Source organism: Monodon monoceros, unplaced genomic scaffold, assembly GCF_005190385.1.
Source record: "Monodon monoceros isolate NGI ecotype Baffin Bay Population unplaced genomic scaffold, NGI_Narwhal_1 Super_Scaffold_14, whole genome shotgun sequence".
NCBI classification, from domain to species: Eukaryota; Metazoa; Chordata; class Mammalia; order Artiodactyla; family Monodontidae; genus Monodon; species Monodon monoceros.
The window spans coordinates 60,736,096-60,755,786 of NW_021703770.1; the positions used below are offsets into that span (position 1 = coordinate 60,736,096).

Consider the following 19,691-nt stretch of genomic DNA (forward strand, 5'->3'; position numbering starts at 1 on the left):
AAATAGTTAATCTCTTGCCTTTGTTGAAACTGCTGTAATTCAAATCTTGGGTTTTGAATACAGGTACCTAGGTCTCCTAGCTAAAGTAAACATGATTCTAGTAAAATATCTCTCTCGTTTATATAATCCCTACAGGGTATGGTAACATTAAATATATTAAAATACCGTTTTTCTAAGTAAGAAACAATAATTAAAAACAGCACGTGTCTCCACAAGTTGCATCTTACTACCAGATCTTAAAAATAGATGTTAAAATTCCTCTTATCGGTTTCTGAGATTCAAAATTCTGTTTTTATTTTTATTCTTTTCCTACTGGCTTCTATAGTTGTGTCATCCTATTCCTATCAAAACAGATAGGGATATTTAAACATTGACTTAAAATACGCATTGGCACTGATGCTGTGCTGAGTTTAAAGTGGGAATGTGAAGATAAATTTGTCCAGCTATATTTTAATTCCTTAGCTTGGTGTTTCCCAAACTGTCAAACAGAATGATTTCAAAAACTCCCTTTGTTCCTCATCTCCCGTGCCTTAGCCCTGGGTAATCTGCACCCTTTTCTTTTGCAAGGAAGCATTGTTGTGGGGTAGCACAGGCAATCGGCAGGTCACAAGGTGCACCCCAGACAGGCATGACAGGTCCTGCCGCTGAGCGCCAGAGTCACCGGGCTGCAACCTGGATACCCTTCTTCCCAGGTGGCCCGCGCTGCAGGCTTGCCGCCAGTCCATGGTGAGGGGCACAGGGACGCAGCAGTTCTATGGCTTTTCATTGCATCCATTTGAAAGTGCAGTGAGGGTTTGGACACACCTATAGAAAGCACACTACAAGCATATTATTCCCCATCAGTAAGTCTAAATACACAGCACGTTGATCGGACAGCCTCCTTTATAAAGCAAAAGAGCGAAATATGCAAGTAAAACCCTGGTTTCTGCAAATTTACTCTCAGACAGAATTTCTTTTTTTAATTGAAGTATATAATTGATTTACAATGTTGCGTTAGTTTCAGGTGTATAGCAAAGTGACTCAGTTATACATATATATTTTTTCAGATTCTTTTCCATTATAGGTTATTACAAGATATTGAATATAGTTCCCTGGGCTGTACAGTACAGACAGAATTTCTTAACCACCGAGCTCAAAGCGCTGACTCTAATTGTCAGTGAATTAGAAGCAGGATTCTTCACATCTTTGTCATTAATTAACTTGTTTGTTGACCACTCCTTCCCCCTACATAAAACTTCTGAATAACAGAAAATCTCTAGGGATGACCCATTTCACCTTATTTTTCCAACAAAGCTATGCAAATATCTAGGCAGTCGGGAGTTATTTCCAAAAGCCGCCATGGAAATCACTCCCTTAAAACCTGTGTCACTCAAATACTGGTCACCCCGTAATGCCATCAGTACAATTTAGATTTTCTATGAGAAAGAGGATAGTGTGGGCAGATCCACAGGTCGGGGGGGGGGGGTGTGTGTCTTTTTTTTTTTTTTTTTAACATTTTCAAGCACTGCTGATCACTTGTTAAAATAAAGCTTTCAGACAATTTGTATGAGTTGTCTCTAAAGTACTAGAAATACTCCTGTACTCTGTATAATTAAACATTTTCATGTTTAGGAATAAAAGGAAAACTTCCTAGTAGCTTGTAGATGTCTAAGGTATCAAGCAAGTATCTGTATTGTTGAAGGGGGGGAGGTCAGAGCAGTGGATGTAACTGCTTGATGACATGGGGAGAAAGAACCCAGCCGTCCTTTCCTTGGCCTTCACCAACTCCAGGGGGTCTCAGTAGGTTCGCTGATGTAGACAATGAAAATAGCTCGTTCTCCGGTGACTCTTTCTTCCTTCCTTCTTTACTTTGTAAAGAAAGTTATTGATACAATTAGTAGGCAGTAAGGTGTCCGTTTTCTCATGGTAAATTTGGGAAATGGAGCAAATACCGCTTCAGTCAGCAGAATCAGGGCTTCTGTAACTCAACTTCTCCAAAGACGTGTTTGTAAGAATTTTATATTGTTCCCTTTCATAACATGCAGGCTGCCTCAAAGTCTTCTAAGTGTCTCTGTTTATTCAAAGCCTGCAGGTTTATTTGGAGTTTATGTTTCTAGTGTCGGATTCAGGGGTATAAACGCCTCAACATCCTGGCGATGACGTCACTGTGCTTGGCACAGATAATAGGACCCATTGTAACTGTCTTAATTCTTTTTATTAATTTTCCTAAATGAATGTGAATGGTATGGTGTATTTTTACATAATTATGGCACAAGTGAAAGGCTTGGGGGGAAAAGTCCAACCACTATGGTATCAAAGCAGAATAAATATTTGCAGAAAAATTCTGCCATAACTTAATATTTTGCATATGAGCCCCTGTACAAAATCGGAGTTATTCCCGGGGCTTGGTCCAAAAGAACATGTCTGTGGCCCGGCCCTGGAAGGCCAGAGATGATGACGGATCAGAAAAAGGTCAGCTTGAGTTGCAGTGCCAAAAATAATGACAGAAGGGACCAAAAAGGCAGAATAACAGTGCAACCAGAGTTCTGAGAGAGACTGTGCCTTTGCCGCCTGGCCGTGAGACGGTACCCATGTGGCTTGCTTCCGCTCCCAACCTTCCCTCTCAACTCTGGGACCTGCTCACTAACTGCACAGAGTCCCTGTGCATCTCTAAGTCCCTGGTATTCAATTCTGCTTCATGCGTTGGCAGTTTTCCCCAGCCACGCATGTGAACGTTTTATAATCCAGCCCCACGAGCGCTGAGATGCCTGAGCTGAGGGCCGGGAGTAGCTGAAGCTTGCTAATTTTATTTATTTTACCGCTCTGTGAAGCACAAGCCATGGAACATAAAGGGAAGCCAGGCGAGGGTAAACTTTGGTCATTTGGTTTGTGGTGTTTATCTAAAGGATGCTCCTAGGAGGCGCTCAGGTAGAACAGAGCCTGTAGGCCAGCACCTGTAGGCTCAATCTCACGCCTCCCTGATCGTTGCCAACTGCCCTCATTCAACTCTACCGTGACTGTGGCCAAAATCCTTGTTCCTGGCTTCAAGGCTCCTATGAGGACGTGTCAAAGTCACACTAACACCTACGCTCTCACTGCCTACCATTGTGCCCTGTCCCCTCCACCCCAGTTCCCATGATGGCGCTCCTTCCGGAAGTTTCTCTCTGGAGTGCCATTTGGAGGCATGGTGGAGAGATGAAGGGGCGGGGCTTGAACTGGAGAATGGAGGACTCACATCCCGAGCTCCGGGCTGGGAGAGGGGCTGTGGTGACAAACTCTGGACCCAGGTGGGTGTGGGGCAGACGAAGGGGAGGATGCATCCTGGAGCAGGGGTCCCCTAAACGTGAAACAACGGGCGAGGCACCAGTGGCCCAGGTCGTGGCCACCTGTCTACACTGTGTGAAATCCAGGGATCCCGGGAAGAAACAGTGAATGGGGGTCAAAGACCTGTATAAGTGTCTCAGCACTTAGGTTATTTAACTTTTCTGAATCTTCATTTATTTGCATCTATAAAATGGGTTATAACATTAAATACTATTTTGTGTTCTACACAAATAACAGTAATTCAACTCAACAAGAAATAGGAGTCCGTATAAGAGAAACCGTGGGCCTGCCTCTGCAGGAACTCCACAGAAGTATAAGAAACGACTCAGAGTCGCTCGCCGTCACTTTGAGGGAAGGAGGAATACGCTCTTTGCGGGACACGAAGTGTCAACACGGGACACTTTGGTAACCGAATGTCAACGGATGGTGCATGCCTGGTGCTTTAGGACTTCTGAAAAGGGAGGGACTGAGTTCAGGATGGCAACAGTGGGCCAAATGCGTTAGCAATATCTAATTCGGTAGCATTGTGAAATTTTCCTAGTGAAGGTTAATCACAACTGTGCCCAGCACTGGCCTGACTCTTCCTTGGAATCTCTTTGTGAGATGTGGGTATATGTGAAAGCTGGTTAACTAAAAATGTTAATTATATATTCCTTTAGGATTGACGTGGCACAGAGCCTTTATGCAAAAATACTGATTTTGACATCCCTTTGGAAAGCCATGAACAACAAATAACTCTTTGCCCACCTCTTGATCCCTTTCCAGTCCCACATTAATTCTCACATCTATAATTTGGGGGGTAAAAGAAACTATGTCCAAGAACCTTCCCTCTCACCTCTGGGACCTGCTCACTAACTGTACAGAGTCCCTTTGCGTCTCTAAGTCTAGAGTATTTCCTAGAGAGGAGGATGGCTTGCCCCAAAAGCGCCACCTTCCCCTACTCCACCCCACAGCCATTCAAAAGTAGAGGACCGGCGTTGACAGTCTGGGATCAAAAAGCTATGTTTTGTTTCTGTTACCACAGCTTCAGCGATTGTGAACCACCTCTAGCTGTCCACCATGTATGTCTGTATTTGATTAGCTTAATCACAAAAGCAACCAGAATAAACAGTGGGCCAGGCTGTCCCTCTCTGATGTAGCAAACTATAATTTCAGTTTTTCAGAGCTCTGCAACCCTCTTGGACTAAACAGAATTCCACCATTCAGCAAGAGGATAGTCCCTTGTTTTTATTTATTTATTTGTTGGGAAACGTGTACATCTATACATTCTTCTTTTATACTCTTTTCCATTATGTTTGATCACAGGATATACAATATAGTTCCCTGTGCTATACATTAGGACCTTGTTGTCTATCCATTCCAAACGTAAGTTTGTATCTACCAACCCGAACTCCCAATCCAGCCCTCTCCCTCCCCCGCCCCCAACCCCGGGCAACCACAAGTCTGTTCTCCATGTCTATGAGTCTGCCTGTGTTCATTTGTAGATAGGTTCATTTGTGCCATATTTTAGGTTCCACATATGAGTGATATCATATATTTGTCCTTCTCTTTCTGACTTCATTTAGTATGATAATTTCTAGTTGCATTCATGTTGCTGAAAATGGCATTATTCCATTCTTTTTTATGGCCAAGTAGTATTCCATTGTATATGTGTACCACACCTTCCTTATCCATTCATCTGTCGATGGACATTTAGGTTGTTTCCACGTTTTGGCTATTGTGAACAGTGCTGCTATGAACATAGGGGCACATGTATCTTTTTGAATTATAGTATTGTCCAGTTATATGCCCAGGAGTGGGATTGCTGGATCATATGGTAGTTCTAATTTTAGTTTTCTGAGGAACCTCCATACTGTTCTCCGTAGTGGCTGCACCAACTTACATTCCCACCAGCGGTGCAGGAGGGCTCCCTTTTCTCCGAGAGGATAGTCCTTTGGATTCCGGGGAGGTTCTGCAGCATTTAGCACAAGTGTAATTAACTTAGCACATGTGTAGCTGGTTAAATTAACTTCTGGCCCTCCTGCTAAACTGTAGGTGCCTTGAGGGCAGGGACTGATAACTTGATGCTACTTCCAAGGCAGAGCCAGCTCCTCACTTGTCACCTGCTGGCCCATGTAACTCTTCCCCTCCCGCCTCAGGGCCTTTGAACGTGCTCTTTCCTTGGCCTGCAAAGCTCTTTCCCCAGATACCACCACAGCCTTGCATATTCCCCTCACCTGCTGTATTTTTTCTCCTTAGCACTTATTACTGCCTGATTGTACATTTTGCATATTTTCTTGTTCGGGTGTCTCTCCCGACTAGAATGTTAGTTCCAAGATGGTAAGGATTTTTGTGTTAAGTGGTGTATCCTTAGCATCTAGAACAATACCCGGAACAGTCACCCCTTAATAAATAATCAGACACATGAATAAATAAATGATCACCTTTTTAATCCAAGGCACCCATTAGCCTGCTTGGATGGGTATTGAGTGCAAAGTCTGCCAGGAGTCCAGAAAATCACTACTCTGTGTCCCCAAGTGAGACCCCAAGCCTGACACCCATATATGCTAGGGGTCCCTTAGGCATCTCAAGTCTCAGCAGGACTGATTAATGCGTGAAATACGCTAAATTGGCTGAGCTGGCAGTGGGAGCCCCCCATGTGGATGCCACCCCAAGACTTGGATTCGGTAATGACATGCTCCTTAAAATCCTATCACATACTTTTTGGAAGTTTATTTCAAAAGTACATTTTCAGCATTTAGGAATAAAAACGTATTTTCTTGTGGAATTCTATATATCTGCACTTTGCGTATTAAGCATTAAATTAGGGCTTGTAGGGATATATTTTGGCACGTGAAAATACAGAAAGCTTCCATTATTGTCTTCTGTGTCTACCAGTGGGGGATTTAAACTTTGTTGCTGTTGTTGTTTCAGTGGGTGCAGAGGCCCCTCTGCTCCCTCCCTCAGTTACCGAATTGTCTCGGTTTATGACGAATTTGGAAACTAAAAGCAACCAAATTTGGAAAGCAAAAATGAAAACCTCAAATTAGGCTCTTAGGAAGACAAACAAAAAGCTAGATGGCTTCTGAAAAGTGGGAGAAGGGGAGCCTCATCCCCACAGAGGAGACAACTGCAGGATATCAGAATGTAGGGAACTGCAGTTTCTAATTTGAGGGTGAAGACACTTAGCACAAGTTCACACGTAACAGGGCTCTGCTGGGAAATGAAATGATCTTTCAGTATCTTAATGCTCTCCATTCTTTAAGGAATTAAAGTTTTTCATAGGTAAGCATCAAAAGTAATATTATAGTTTCTCATTAAAATTTTTTTAAATACATAGCTTGTTTCCCAAGACATTTATACCATTATTTGTAAACTCATACAGAGACTCAGCGGGGATGCATCTTTAATATGTAGCTTATCAATTCCAAGTCTGTGCAACATAGTACTTGTCTATTGTTAAGTAAAATGAGCACCCATTCCAAAAACACATTTTACATAGACATTTTAACGATGTTTTAATTCCTAAAAGTGCTAACGAGGCTCTTTCAAAAAATGCTCTTGATTTTTTAAATCTATTTTGATTAAAATTGTTCTACAAAAATTCTCCAGCTTTTAGCTGGATTTCCTTGTTGCCACCACACCAAACTTTGCTTTAATCAAATCACCGTGAAGTGAGTTTGGTTACCTGCAGTTAAAAAAGCTGGAAGCTGTTGACACTTAGCGCGAACCAAGATATTGAACAATACTTCAAATGAGGGCCTCAGCCTGTGAACAAAAAGTCTTAAGGAAAGCTGGCAGGAGAAAACAAATACAGGATGTGGATGGACAATAGCCACGGTAGAGTCATCAACAGTCATTAGAAGATAACGGCTGCTCTGTTAGTAATGGAGATTTTCAAGAGCATTAGCTTAAGAAAAGCCTCTTAACACCCTGTTTTTGCAAAGAATTCCTCCCACCCCTAGAGTTAACCAAGTAACTTTAGGTCACCATTGATTCCTTGAATTAAATTCTCTTTAACATATCTTTTCCTCTTCTAATTTCTCAACTTCCTCCTCCTCTCGGTTCTCTCTCCCAAGAGAGAAAAATCCTCCACTGCGGCGCTAAGGCTTTAGGGTTTTTGTTTCTTTGCGGGGAGTACACTTTTCTGCATTTGTTTGTGTTGTAACTAACCATGCACCCTAAAAGAGTAGTTTACCAACAGCGTAATTTTTGTATTTCTGGCTAGATAAATGGCTAGATAGCAGAAAGTCATGATTTAGTAATTCTTTAAACCCAGAATAAGTACGTTGTTGAAAAAACACAACTATCATTCATCTTTCACCCTCCGAATTATGTATAATGAATAACTCTGAGAAGTTTCCAAACATGTTTTGCAGGAATGACCTGTTTTTTTAAATGTTAAATTCACAGTCCTGCCTGTGAGGCCTCCTAGACTTTTATTCTTTTTTTTTCTTATCTGGGGTTACGGACCTCGGGAGAGCAGGGGAGGGTTACAAGGTCAAAGTCCTTTCCTCCTTGGAACTTGCTGCTTGCTGGGAGAGGGTTGCCTGGAAAATAGATGCTTTAGAAAGAAGAGGTTGGGGGGTCAGGATTTTAATTCTGTTAAGCAACAGCTGGTTTGAGTTTCTTTCCACTTCTATCTCCTGCTCTTTTCCTCACAAATCCATGGAGAGAAAAGAATTTGTTCAGAAGGAACCAGCAACATAAAAATACACCTTCTATTCCTGTGGTGCTTACCTATGGCATCTTGTTATACGTTGGATGTGAAGCATTAGAGGGACAGATAGGCTAGATTCTATAAAATTAACTCTATAGGAAAGATAACCAGAGCTTTAGTCTGAAGAACATTTTTAAAATACAGGATGCATGCCTGAAAATTTCTTTTAAAATTTTTTTAACTAAAACTTTTAATGGAAATAAGTGTCAGAACGGCCTCTGGGGTACCTGGAGGCTGACTGCCAAGAGGAGAATCATAACTGAAAACATTAAAGCATGCCAAGGGTGTGTTACTCGTTTCTGGACTAGGGACCGTGTCTGTCTCCAAATTAGTTTGCCTTCATTTGTTCAACAAACATTTACTGAGTGTCTGCTCTTCCCACAATGATGCTGGGGGCTGGGGACACAGCAGTAAGATGTGGGCGTGCTTATATGTGAGCAGGTGTATCAACGTGAACCCGTCCAACTGAGCTTTAACCCACAGTTACACCTCCTATTCTAAACACTTTACACATGGATTGGGATTTTAAAATCAGGTCCGTTCAACTCGTATTATTCTATAATCAACTCATCAATCCGATATTTAAAATGAATATGTAATAATAGTGAAACAGGTAAAAAAAGTTAAAAAGTTTTAAAAACAGTAAAAAAAACACCTCGTGGTTTGATTATTTTTATTTAGGTTGTGAAGTCTCCCATGCTTTTTTCCTACACACACATGCACGCACGCACGCGCGCGCGCACACACACACACACACACACACACACAGAATAAAACTTGCATCTCTCAAATCAATGGCAAACCAGTAACAGATTTTCTAGTCTGGGCTCCTCCACACGCTGGCCTCAGGCTGTGTTGGTGTGTGGCTCGACAGCAATCAGAGGTCATAATTTCATTGGCAGTTAGCATCAGGTTTAATTTTTCTAGCATGTTAGATTTACCGAAATGTCTGGTTTCAGTTACGCTTCGGCATTGACTGAATCAGCTCGGAGCAGCACGATGTCTTCAGGTACCTGAGGTTTATGAAACACATATGCTAATTGTTTTCAATCAATCACTTTCCTTTCTAAACACAAAAATGTGTTTTCTGAACCCGAATAACAGTAGTCCTTAATGACATTGCTCGTTTCTTATATTGTAAAAGGACCCGAAGTAGGTAAAAATGTCAATTTAACTAGACTGCCACCTACTGATTGCCGTGGTTGGAAAACACTCCAATTACAGTGTTCGGGCTTTTTTTTTTTTAAACAGGCTTGTGTGGATTTTCCCCCCTCCAAAAAATGTAGATAAATGTAGATGCTTTTTGAAAATTAACGTGTATCATTTTCATTGCATTTTAGGAATGTGACCAAGTTCATATAGATGATGTCTCTTCAGATGACAATGGACAAGACCTAAGGTGAGCCCATGAATGGGAAGTGATGGGCTCCATGTTATAGCTTAATTGCTCAGCTTATTAAGATGAAGTTTCTGTTTGGTTAACTTTGGGCTTTTCTTGCATCTAAATAGCACATATAACTTTGGAACAGATGGCTTTCCTGCTGCGGCAACCAGCGCTAATTTATGCTTGGCAACCGGTGTGCGTGGCGGTGTAGACTGGATGAGAAAGTTGGCCTTCCGTTACAGACGAGTAAAAGAGATCTACAATACCTACAAAAATAATGTTGGAGGCAAGTGACTATCACCAGTAGGTTACTGGGTTAGTTAAGATAGTCTTGATAAGATGCTCAAAGTACCACACACTTTTATTTTACGTCACACTTTTTTGGATAGAACAGCTTTTTTTGAGAGCCGTTTCATCTAACCAGTGATTATTCTGCTGTGACTGAGTGACAGAAGTAACAGACTAGAGCCAGCTGCCCTGGCCAGGCTGGTCTAGTCCTCGCTCCATTCCTTAGTAGTGGTGTGACCTGGAGTAAGTTTCTTGACCTCCTGCCTAAAGGACTTAAGACGAATCATAAAGCTCCTTCTACCGGGTAGATGTTTGCATTAGCTTGGATCTTTTGATTGTGGTTCAAAATGGCTTTGGTATGAAAAGGAACATATTGACCTAATGAAAAGTTTAGGTGGTGTTGGTTTCTGGCATGGCTAAATCCAGATGCTCAGATGATGCAATCAGTAATCTTTGGCCTGTAATTTCCTTTGGAAAATTACCGCCTCCCAAAAGGTGGCAAACGTGCCTACCAGTAGACCCAGTCTTATATGCTACCAGTCTAGCACCTCCATGGGGTGGAAAGTGTCTTTCCCAATAGATTGAGCAAAAGTTCCAAAACAGCCTTTCACTAGCCAAGCTGAGGACATATGGCTATTCTGGGAGCCAGAGGGTAGGGTCTGCTCTGCTCAATCTGCTCAATGGTTGGAGGAATGGGGGAGAGTAGGCTCCCCCAAAAGAAGAGATGACGTCTGTAGCCAGAAGAAGGATGCTAGGAATGCAAAACCAATAGATGTTCCCCACGTGCTAAATATTTGTCAAATGAATGATAATGTGAAAAATTGCTTAGTATATTATAAAGCTTGAGGGTAGTATTCGAGTAGTTTTAAGTGTTTACTGTTTATAAAGTTGATGAGACACGTTAGTGAGGAAGTAGTTCACGTGCTTTTAAATCCACAGGTCTGCTTGGTCCAGCTAAGAGGGAAGCCTGGTTGCAGCTGAGGGCCGAGATTGAAGCCCTGACAGACTCCTGGTTGACACTGGCCCTGAAAGCTCTCACACTCATTCACTCCCGGTAAGTTCTCCCCAGGTCACTTCATACGAAGTGCCTTTGCCTGAAAACGAGCTGTGCATGTTCATTTTGGAGATTTAATTTTCAACTGTCTTTTTTTTTTCTTTGTGTTCTCACAGGACGAACTGTGTTAATATTTTAGTAACAACTACTCAGCTTATCCCAGCATTGGCGAAAGTCCTGCTGTATGGATTAGGAATTGTATTTCCCATAGAAAATATTTACAGTGCAACTAAAATTGGTAAGCTGCTTTTTAATTAATTTATTTAACAGTCAACCCTTTGCTTTCAGGCTAGTAAAAATGAAAGGCAATAAACAGGACTACTTTTTTCAGAATGCTAAATATCAGAAAACTAGAAGAATGATTTAACCCATTTTATTGTCAAAATTGGCTTTAGATATCAAGAGAAATATAAAGCACAATCCATGTAGTTGAACTCAGAAAATTTTACTTTACTGGCGAACATTAAAACCTATGCGTTTTAGCTATAGGCAACTTAGCATCACTTCTAGGTTATTACCTTATTTTTATTCTCTTAGGCAACATCAGTGAAAATATTTTATAAGCTTAAACAAGTAGTTGTATAGAAATATACAAAGTAGAAATTAAATAACTAATAGCAGCTTTAATTAAACAACTCTAATAATAAATTATTATTACTGGAACTATTTTTTTCACCTTATTTTACAACATGTATAAATGATTGAGTTCCCATTTTTGTTACGGGGATCAAAAAAATTCTTGCAAGAAGGAAATGTAGTTGGGAAAGAAGACTAATGGGAAATTTAGTTAAGATATAAACCAAGACAAAACAGAAGTCAGGATAAAAAGAAGACATGGCTCTTTCCTTAGGCAGTTCATTATCTCTAGCAGGGGAAGCAGACATCAAAATAACTATAATATGACAAAGTAGTTATGTAAATAAGCATTTATCAAGTATCTACTAGATGCTCAGAATTGTACTAAACATTTTACATATTAAAGTCAGTCTTTGAAGCCTTTCCATTTTTCAGCTGAGAAAACTAAAGCGCAGAGACTTAATTGTTCAAGTTAACAGCTAGTTAAGTTAAGGTCAAAGTAGATCTCTCTGATTCCAAGGTCCAGCAGACTCCCTTGCACAGCCTAAGGGGTCCTACCACTAAGTGCCCAAATGTGCACTTCAATGGGAGAGCATTCACTCCCACCCAGGAGGCAGCAGAGGGCACGTGTCAGTTAAGAGTAAAGGGAAGATATGACATTTGAGCTGGGTAGAGAAGGGTAAACAAGAGTTTACTAGGCAGATGGCTAGTGAGAACAAAGTGACTGGAGGAATTAAAATGTGTTCCCTGCTGAGGGACTTGTGAGTCGTCCCGGGTGACTAATATGCAAGGCCCATGGGAAGCTGATGCTGGAAAGGTAAACTTGGGTCTTATCATAAGTGGCCTCGTATGTTGCCCTAATGAGATGAATGTTATGTAAGTGAGTCCTAGGAAAGGAGGATGAGTATCCTGGTAGGTGGAAAGAAGGTTGTTTCTGGCTAAAGAAAAAGGTGCAAAACAGAACCCCTATCTATTTGGCTTGCACTTCTCCTTCAAAGAACTTACTAAATTGTCACTAAAAAATTGCTTGTTCAGTTATTTGTTCATAGTCTCCTTGATAACTGAGTCTGTCCATCTCACTCATCATGGTGGCTACAGGGCCCAGCACATGGTAGGTACTCAGTGTTGAATGAAATGGGTGAATAAATGGTTGTTTATTCAGAAGAAGGCTGACACAGAGGTTTCTTTTAGGCAACTGGGTCAGCAGTGACACTGTTAGCTGATGGGGAAATCAGGTTTGATGGCAAAGATAATAAGGGTTTGATCTTACCAATGTGAGTTTGAAAAACCTATGGGATATTCAGATAGCCCTGTCAAGCTGGAAATAGTTGGAGTTTGAGAATGACTGATGCCTCCTGAGAAGGGCCAAGGAGAGAATACTGGAAAATACTTATAAAACGAAAGGAGTATACCAAATAGAATTCCTAGTAGCCCAATAGAACTTGAATTTTTATATGGTGTCATATAAAACAGCAATCAGTTTCCACGAACTCAGGTCTTTATTCTATCTGTATCAGTAAAGAGGAATCATTGTGTTTTGTAAACAAGGATCCAAGGGAAAGGTTTATCAGCACATGAAAGAAAGAACATATTCCAAATGAGCATATAATACAGAAGGGATAGCACTTAACTTCCCAGAAGAAAAGAACAATTAGCGTATTACACGTCATGCACATTGAACTTTAATCCCAAATAATTTGAAAATGCGAGGGTAATAGGAAGTTACAATAACAATCAAGAAAGTATTTTTTTAATGGGCATTTTGTTTGCCATATTGGACTTCTTTAATTGTTTTCAGTCTAGAATAAAAATTTGATTTAAAAATTGTACGGTGGTAGAAACGATCTCAAAACCATAGGTAGAATCACTTTTCCATGATATTTTTAATAAAAAAAAAGTAGGGATTGAAACTCCTGTAAGTTGCTGCGAGTTTTGCCATCAAATGAGATCTAATTTGGGGATCAATGCAGAAAACCACCCAGGAATTTTCCTCGTAGGCCAGGGTTCCCCGCCCCCCACGACCAGCAGGAGCTGAGCGGCGGAAGGGGGAGCAAAGCATTGCTGGGGTTGCTGCCAGAACCATCCCCATCTCCCGGCCCCTGACCACCCCCCACCCCCACCCCCTCGGTCCACGGAAAAATGGTCTTCCATGAAACCGATCCCTGGTGCCAAAAAGGTTGGGGACTTACTTTTAAATAACATTGAGTTTACCTTCCTTTTTTCCACGAAAAGGAAACTTTACAAAGCCACATAAACATTTCCCTCTAAGCAGGGAAAGAAAGTTTCATGACATCTGACTGTTTGGTTACATATTTTTTGCAGTGAAAACCATCCTTTGTATTTGTTTCTCAAGGTGATTTAATATTTCACAGGTTAGTGGGCAACTGAAGAAGCATTGAAATGACATCCTTTGAAGAAGGCTGGCCTTATTTCGTTCTGTCAGATGCAAACTAGAGATTTTAGTGCAAAATACAAATATAAAGCAGACATTTGTTTAAGCAAACAAGCAATTTGTTCGTGTGTATATCTGATCCTTATTTGAAAGAGGTACAGGCCCCGTTCAGCCATTCACATTTGAAACCTATAAACTGTCCCATTGTCCATTAAAATGACCTTATTGGCAGCCCAGGACTTGGAACCCCAGTTCCTGCTCCAAGAAGCAACAATGGCCGCATTAACTACAGGGACGTGCCTACAGTGTAGCTGCCACGGGCGCCTAAACTAAGTCTTGACATGGGAAAGATAATAGATAGGTACAGGTATCCTGTTACCTTTATCCCACTTTTCCTCTAGGAAAGCGCTTTACTGAGCATTAGGTGTCTGGGCCAGGTAAGCACGCTCTCTCTTGTAGGGCGCCAAATTACCTGACATTCATTTCAGAAACAGTTTTCCAAGAATATTTCAGGTCAACGCATTAGGCCTGGGTGGGGGGGGGGGTGTCTTTCATTCAAAGAGCATCCCAACCTGAAAATGAAGGGATAAACTAAGTCCAGTGTTGGATTTCTCTTGCCGTAACAAAACCAATCCTTCGGTTTTGTTCATCCTTGTCAACAGTCTTTCGATCAGATACTGTATTCAGAGTTTGATAGATCATGAAACATTTTTTAAGTCAAGTTAAAATATTTTGCCAGAATGGCATGCTTTCATTTAGTCTCAGCTTGTAGGGGGAAAAGTACTATTTCCAAACAATACTTTTTCCACCAAATGCTCTACTGAGATCTAGATTCTACTTTTTAATAAATGAGTCTTGGGGGAGACAAAGTACTAAAATTGTCCATTCCCAAGGGACAGGACACCACATGGGTCGTTCATGTACAGTTTTTGCCGTATTGTGCTGTTCTACATGCTCCCCAAATGGCATATAAAAGCACTCTTCTCCTAGTTTGCACAAGTACGATAGACTTGGATCAGAAGCATGGAAAAAGCATTTTATATAAAAAGTTTAAGCCCTAGAGTGCTGACTTACTCAAACTTTACATTTTTTCACAATGCACTTTTGTTCATTAGGAAAGGAAAGCTGTTTTGAGAGGATAATTCAGAGGTTTGGAAGAAAAGTGGTATATGTTGTCATAGGAGACGGTGTGGAAGAGGAACAAGGGGCGAAAAAGGTGAGTGTGCCTCCGTGGTGCCTCTTGTGCCCTTTAATTTTTCTTACTCCTCAGAATCTTCAGAACTGGATCATTTCAACACATGCCATTTCTCTGAAACAGATTATGAATATGTTCTGAACCATAAGCGCTGACCAAGCGCAGAGTAGAATTAAGTCATTATTGAAGCGAGCTTTTTGAAGAGTGGTATTCACAAGCTCGGGGGTCATGGATGGTTGGTCTTCACAGAAAGTAGACTTGGGGAACAGAAAAGGAGGCTTAGTTCTGCAGCCATCATCCGGAACAGAGAGAGCACACATGCCTGCTCTTGCCGCTTTCTGCACCCATGGCAGACATCGCCAGGTGATTAGACGTCCGTTACCTGAGCCAGGATGCAGCCTAAGAACCTTCCAGACATCAGTTCAGAAAGATTCTAGGAGCTAATCAGAGCTGGCTTGCAAAACTATTTTCTGCCCTAGAGTACGGTGCCTTCTTTTGATCACGAGGTCAATGCTTTGCCTCTCTTGGGGATGCTCAAAAAGGAGGAAAGGAGCAGGTCCCTTGACTCCCCGTTTGCCCATGATATTTCTTTTTATTCTTCTGCATCCCTGCAAGTGTGATTCTGTCATTTCCCGTAGCAAAAGCTTTCTCATGAATGTCCTTTATTGTATTTTAAAGAGGGGGAAGGAGGAAGGAGCCCCATTCCTTAGCCTGGCACTCAGGGTCTTCACAATCTAGAAACAACGTAGGCACGTTGGTCTGCTTACCCTCCTTTGGCCACGCCCAGCACCTCCTTCCTGCTGCTGTTGTGCCTGGAATGCTCCTCTTCCCAGTGCCCTACTGTCATTGTCTTACTCATTTTTCAAAATCCAGTTTACATACCACCTTTTCTATTTCCTTTGTTTATACGAACTCAGTTATAGTAGCACCACTTATACTTTAATTGCAGAAGCTCTGGTAAATAACTTGGATTCTTGAGCCAGATACCCTGGGTTTGAATGACAGCTCTACCATTTACCCGTTCTGTGACTTCGAAAAAGTTACTTTACCATTCTCTTTCCGTAACTGTACATGGAGATTATAGCAGCACCTAGCTCATTGGCTATTTTAAGGATTAGATTTAGTTCAGGTATAAAACAGAGCCTGATACATATGAAGTATGCAACAAATGGTAGCTATTATTATTAATTATTTGCACATGTGCCTGTTTCAGCAGTAAAGTGTGAGCTCCTGAGATGTAGGGATCTTATTTTGCTTGATTGCTGTTTGAGACTCTGTCTTCATTTTTTTTTTTTACAGTTCCCTAAATCTTGGCACAGTCATGCACTAATATTTCTTAAATTGAAGAGCATTAATTATTTTAGGAGATTAACCAATAGAATAATTTTTTTCTTCTCTTCCCCATACACTCACTCATAGAAGTCACTTTTCCATAAAGGAGGCAAGCTCTTCTGGACTATTCCAGTATACTCCAGAAATGGCACCAGCCCATAGATGCAGCATTAAGCATGGCACGTGGCCAGCCTCCTTATAGAGTCCAAGAATACTTAATTCACCTTCAGTGCCTCTGGATTCCAGTAAAAGCATAGAAGCTGACCCTAATTCTATAAATAATAGATTTCACTTACACCCACAGATACACAGTGTGCCCATGATTACAGTCTCCCCACGTGTGTTCGGTGCTGGTAGAAACCCACACACACATTTTTAAAGCTTGATTCTAAGCGGTATTTGCCATCTAAGCACTAATTCTGCGTTCCAGCTTCACCAGTGGCCAACCACCACTGTCATTAGGTACATCTGTTAGCCCTTTGGGCTGTCTTCATAAAGAGAAATCTTTCCCAGACTAAACAGAGTACCCAAAACTCAACCCTGGAGAGTTAAAGAGAATATTTGGTGCACATCCAGACTCAAATCTTTTTCCTGAGAAAGCCTCTGGAATCCCCTGCCATTTCTAGACAGGACCTCCTAGTGGCTATGGGAACATGGAATAGATTTGCACCGCTGAGCATCACAGAATTGAAGAGCAGCATTTCATGCCAGTATGGCCCAGGGCCAAGGTGTGTGCATCTGCCTTCCAAGCTGGTCCTTCTCCACCTAGTACTCACCAAAATATTTTAATTTTAAGAGAAGGTTGCCAAAATGTGGCTTTCTAGCTTGTGGTAGACAGAAGAATGTTTATGAAAGTGATGACCTAAAATTCAAAGAACACAAGTATGTTTCTTAAATATTTGTGTGGGTGAACACAAGATGGGAAAAGTAAAGGAATTCGTGATTTGATGTTAGAATTGAAAGTAGTAACAGTACTGAGTATTTGCTCTCTTTGAAGAACAGTTAAAATTATTTCCACGGTTTGCCTTTGGACATGTTATTCTTTCTATTCAGGACAAACACACACACCTACACCAAAAAGAATTAGGCAGCTGCCTACGACGAACATCCTCTTTAAATTTTTTGACTGTAAATGAATGCTTGTAGCTTCAACTTTCTGTTCTGATTTCTTGGGATGAGTGTATGTAATCAGTCCAGTACTCTCTGTTACAAAGGATCAAGATCTTTGCACCTTGAGAGCTACCAGCATGGGAACTCTAATGAAACTGTAACCAGGAGTTGTAAGAACTTTATGTGTGTTTGTAAAGTGTACAGATTTTTCAGAAATAGTCAGATTCCTAATAATTGTGCATATGATTCAGATGTCATAAATCTATCATCCTGAGGGACAAATTGACCATTCCTTTCTTATAGTCTGTCTAGCCTTTCTAGGTTAACTAGTATTTAAACAGCAGTACTTAGTGCATGAGTTAAAAGACAAGGATCTAATAGTTCACAGTAAATAATGAGTATATTTAATGTGTGGGGTTCTGCATAGAAATAGAGAATATTTAATATTTAATTTAAGGGAAGACTACAATTTAGCAAACTCTATATGAAAATTCAAGCTAAAGAAATAAAGAGATGGTTGTTATCCTTACTATCAGTTATAAAGCCCTTATTATGTCCCAGAACCTCTTTTAGGCACTTCCTATCCACTATCTCATTAAATCCTCACAACAATTCTATGAGGCAGGAGCCCTCAGACCTCTTTTATAGATGAGGAAACTGAGGCACAGGAAGGTAAATACTTTGGCCAAGCTCACACAGCTAGAAAGTCACCAAACTAGGATTTGAAGCCAATTATATCTGTGAGATTCAGCAAAGTTCCTTCAAATTACTGACTTTACTTACATATCTTAAATATGATTTGATTTACAAAAAAAGCATTTTAATGCTTTTTTTTAATTGTTGGAATATAGTGTGCACTGTTTCTTTCCTTTGGGGAGGTAGATAGAACTATGTTGTGTTCTCTTTCTCCCAATTTTACACTCATGATTAAAATTTAAAAAATCATTAATTCTAGTTTATAATTTGGTTCACAAGCATTTCAGATTAAATAAAACTAACAGTGAACCACTAAGAGTGAATCAAAACATTTTGCATTTCTTCTAAATCAATTTTAACCATTTAGCTGCCTCTCTTCATTTCCTATGTCCTTTAAAAAATCTAATACAACACTCTCCTCTCTTCCCTGTAGAGATGTCTTTCATCTCCCTAAATAATGTTCTTTTGCTAGAGGTAGTTATTTTTTTAAGCCCGGAAATGAAAACTAGTAAGTATTCTGCCAGTTACCTGTTTTGTTATGGTCAATTGAAGTCTGCTCTGTCACCTTTGTTCTCTTTAGCAATACAGTCCCAGGAGTTTCATCAGTAATTTTATCTAATTCTATAATCCATATCATTAAAAAAAAAAAAACCCTTCAAAGAGAAAAGGTTAGAAATACCTTTGTTTTTTAAAAAAACAACATTATTCTAAAAAGATCGTTTTTCAAAATTTTTATGGGAGTATAGTTGATTTACAATGTTGTATTAGTTTCAGGTGTACAGAAAGTGAATCTGTTATACATATACATATATCAACTCTTTTTTAGACTCTTTTCCCATATAGGCCATTACATAATATCGAGTGAAGTTCCCTGTGCTATATACAGTAGGTCCTTACTTAGTTATTATCTATCTTATATATAGTACTGTGTTTATGTCAATCCCAATCTTCCAATTTATCCCTCCCCCACCACTTACCCCCTGATAACCATAACTTTGTTTTCTAGATCTGTACTCTATTTCTGTTTTGTAGATAAGTTCATTTGTACCCTTTTTCTAGAATCAACATATAAGCGATATATGATACTTGTCTTTCTCTGTTTGACTTACTTCACTCAGTGTGACAATCTCTAGGTCCATCCATTGTTGCTGCAAATGGCATTATTTTGTTCTTTTTTATGGCTGATATTCCATTGTATGTACCACATTTTTTTCTGTTCCTCCATTAATGGACATTTAGGTTGCTTCCATGTCCTGGCTATTGTAAATAGTGCTGCTGTGAACGTTGGGGTGCCCGTATCCTTTCAGATTATGGTTGGCTCTGGATATATGCCCAGGAGTGGGATTGCTGGATCATATGGTAGTTCTATTTTTAGTTTTTTAAGGAACCTCCATATTGTTCTCCATAGTGGCTGCACCAGTATACATTCCCACCAACAGTGCAAGAGGGTTCCCTTTTGTCCACACCCTCTCCAGCATTTATTGTTTATAGATTTTTTTGATGGTGGCCATTCCCACAGGTGTGAGGTGATACCTCACTGTAGTTTTGATTTGCATTTCTCTAATAATTAGTGATGTTGAGCATCTTTTCATGTTAGTTGGCCATTTGTATGTCATCTTTGGAGAAATGTCTATTTAAGTCTTCTGCCCATTTTTTAATTGG

The 19,691-nt window shown here is 40.4% G+C and overlaps 1 protein-coding gene across 6 annotated transcripts in view; it reads left to right on the top strand.

Annotated features, from left to right (window-relative positions):
- The window catches only part of EYA1 (EYA transcriptional coactivator and phosphatase 1), a 324,046-nt gene that overhangs the window by 294,498 nt on the left and 9,857 nt on the right, over positions 1-19,691 (top strand). For all 6 annotated transcript variants that reach the window (XM_029222732.1, XM_029222736.1, XM_029222735.1 and 3 more), the window contains 5 exons: positions 9,343-9,401; positions 9,512-9,672; positions 10,614-10,728; positions 10,845-10,966; positions 14,812-14,912. In XM_029222732.1, the coding sequence (XP_029078565.1) occupies positions 9,343-9,401; positions 9,512-9,672; positions 10,614-10,728; positions 10,845-10,966; positions 14,812-14,912 (558 nt within the window). The remainder of the gene's footprint in view (positions 1-9,342; positions 9,402-9,511; positions 9,673-10,613; positions 10,729-10,844; positions 10,967-14,811; positions 14,913-19,691) is intronic.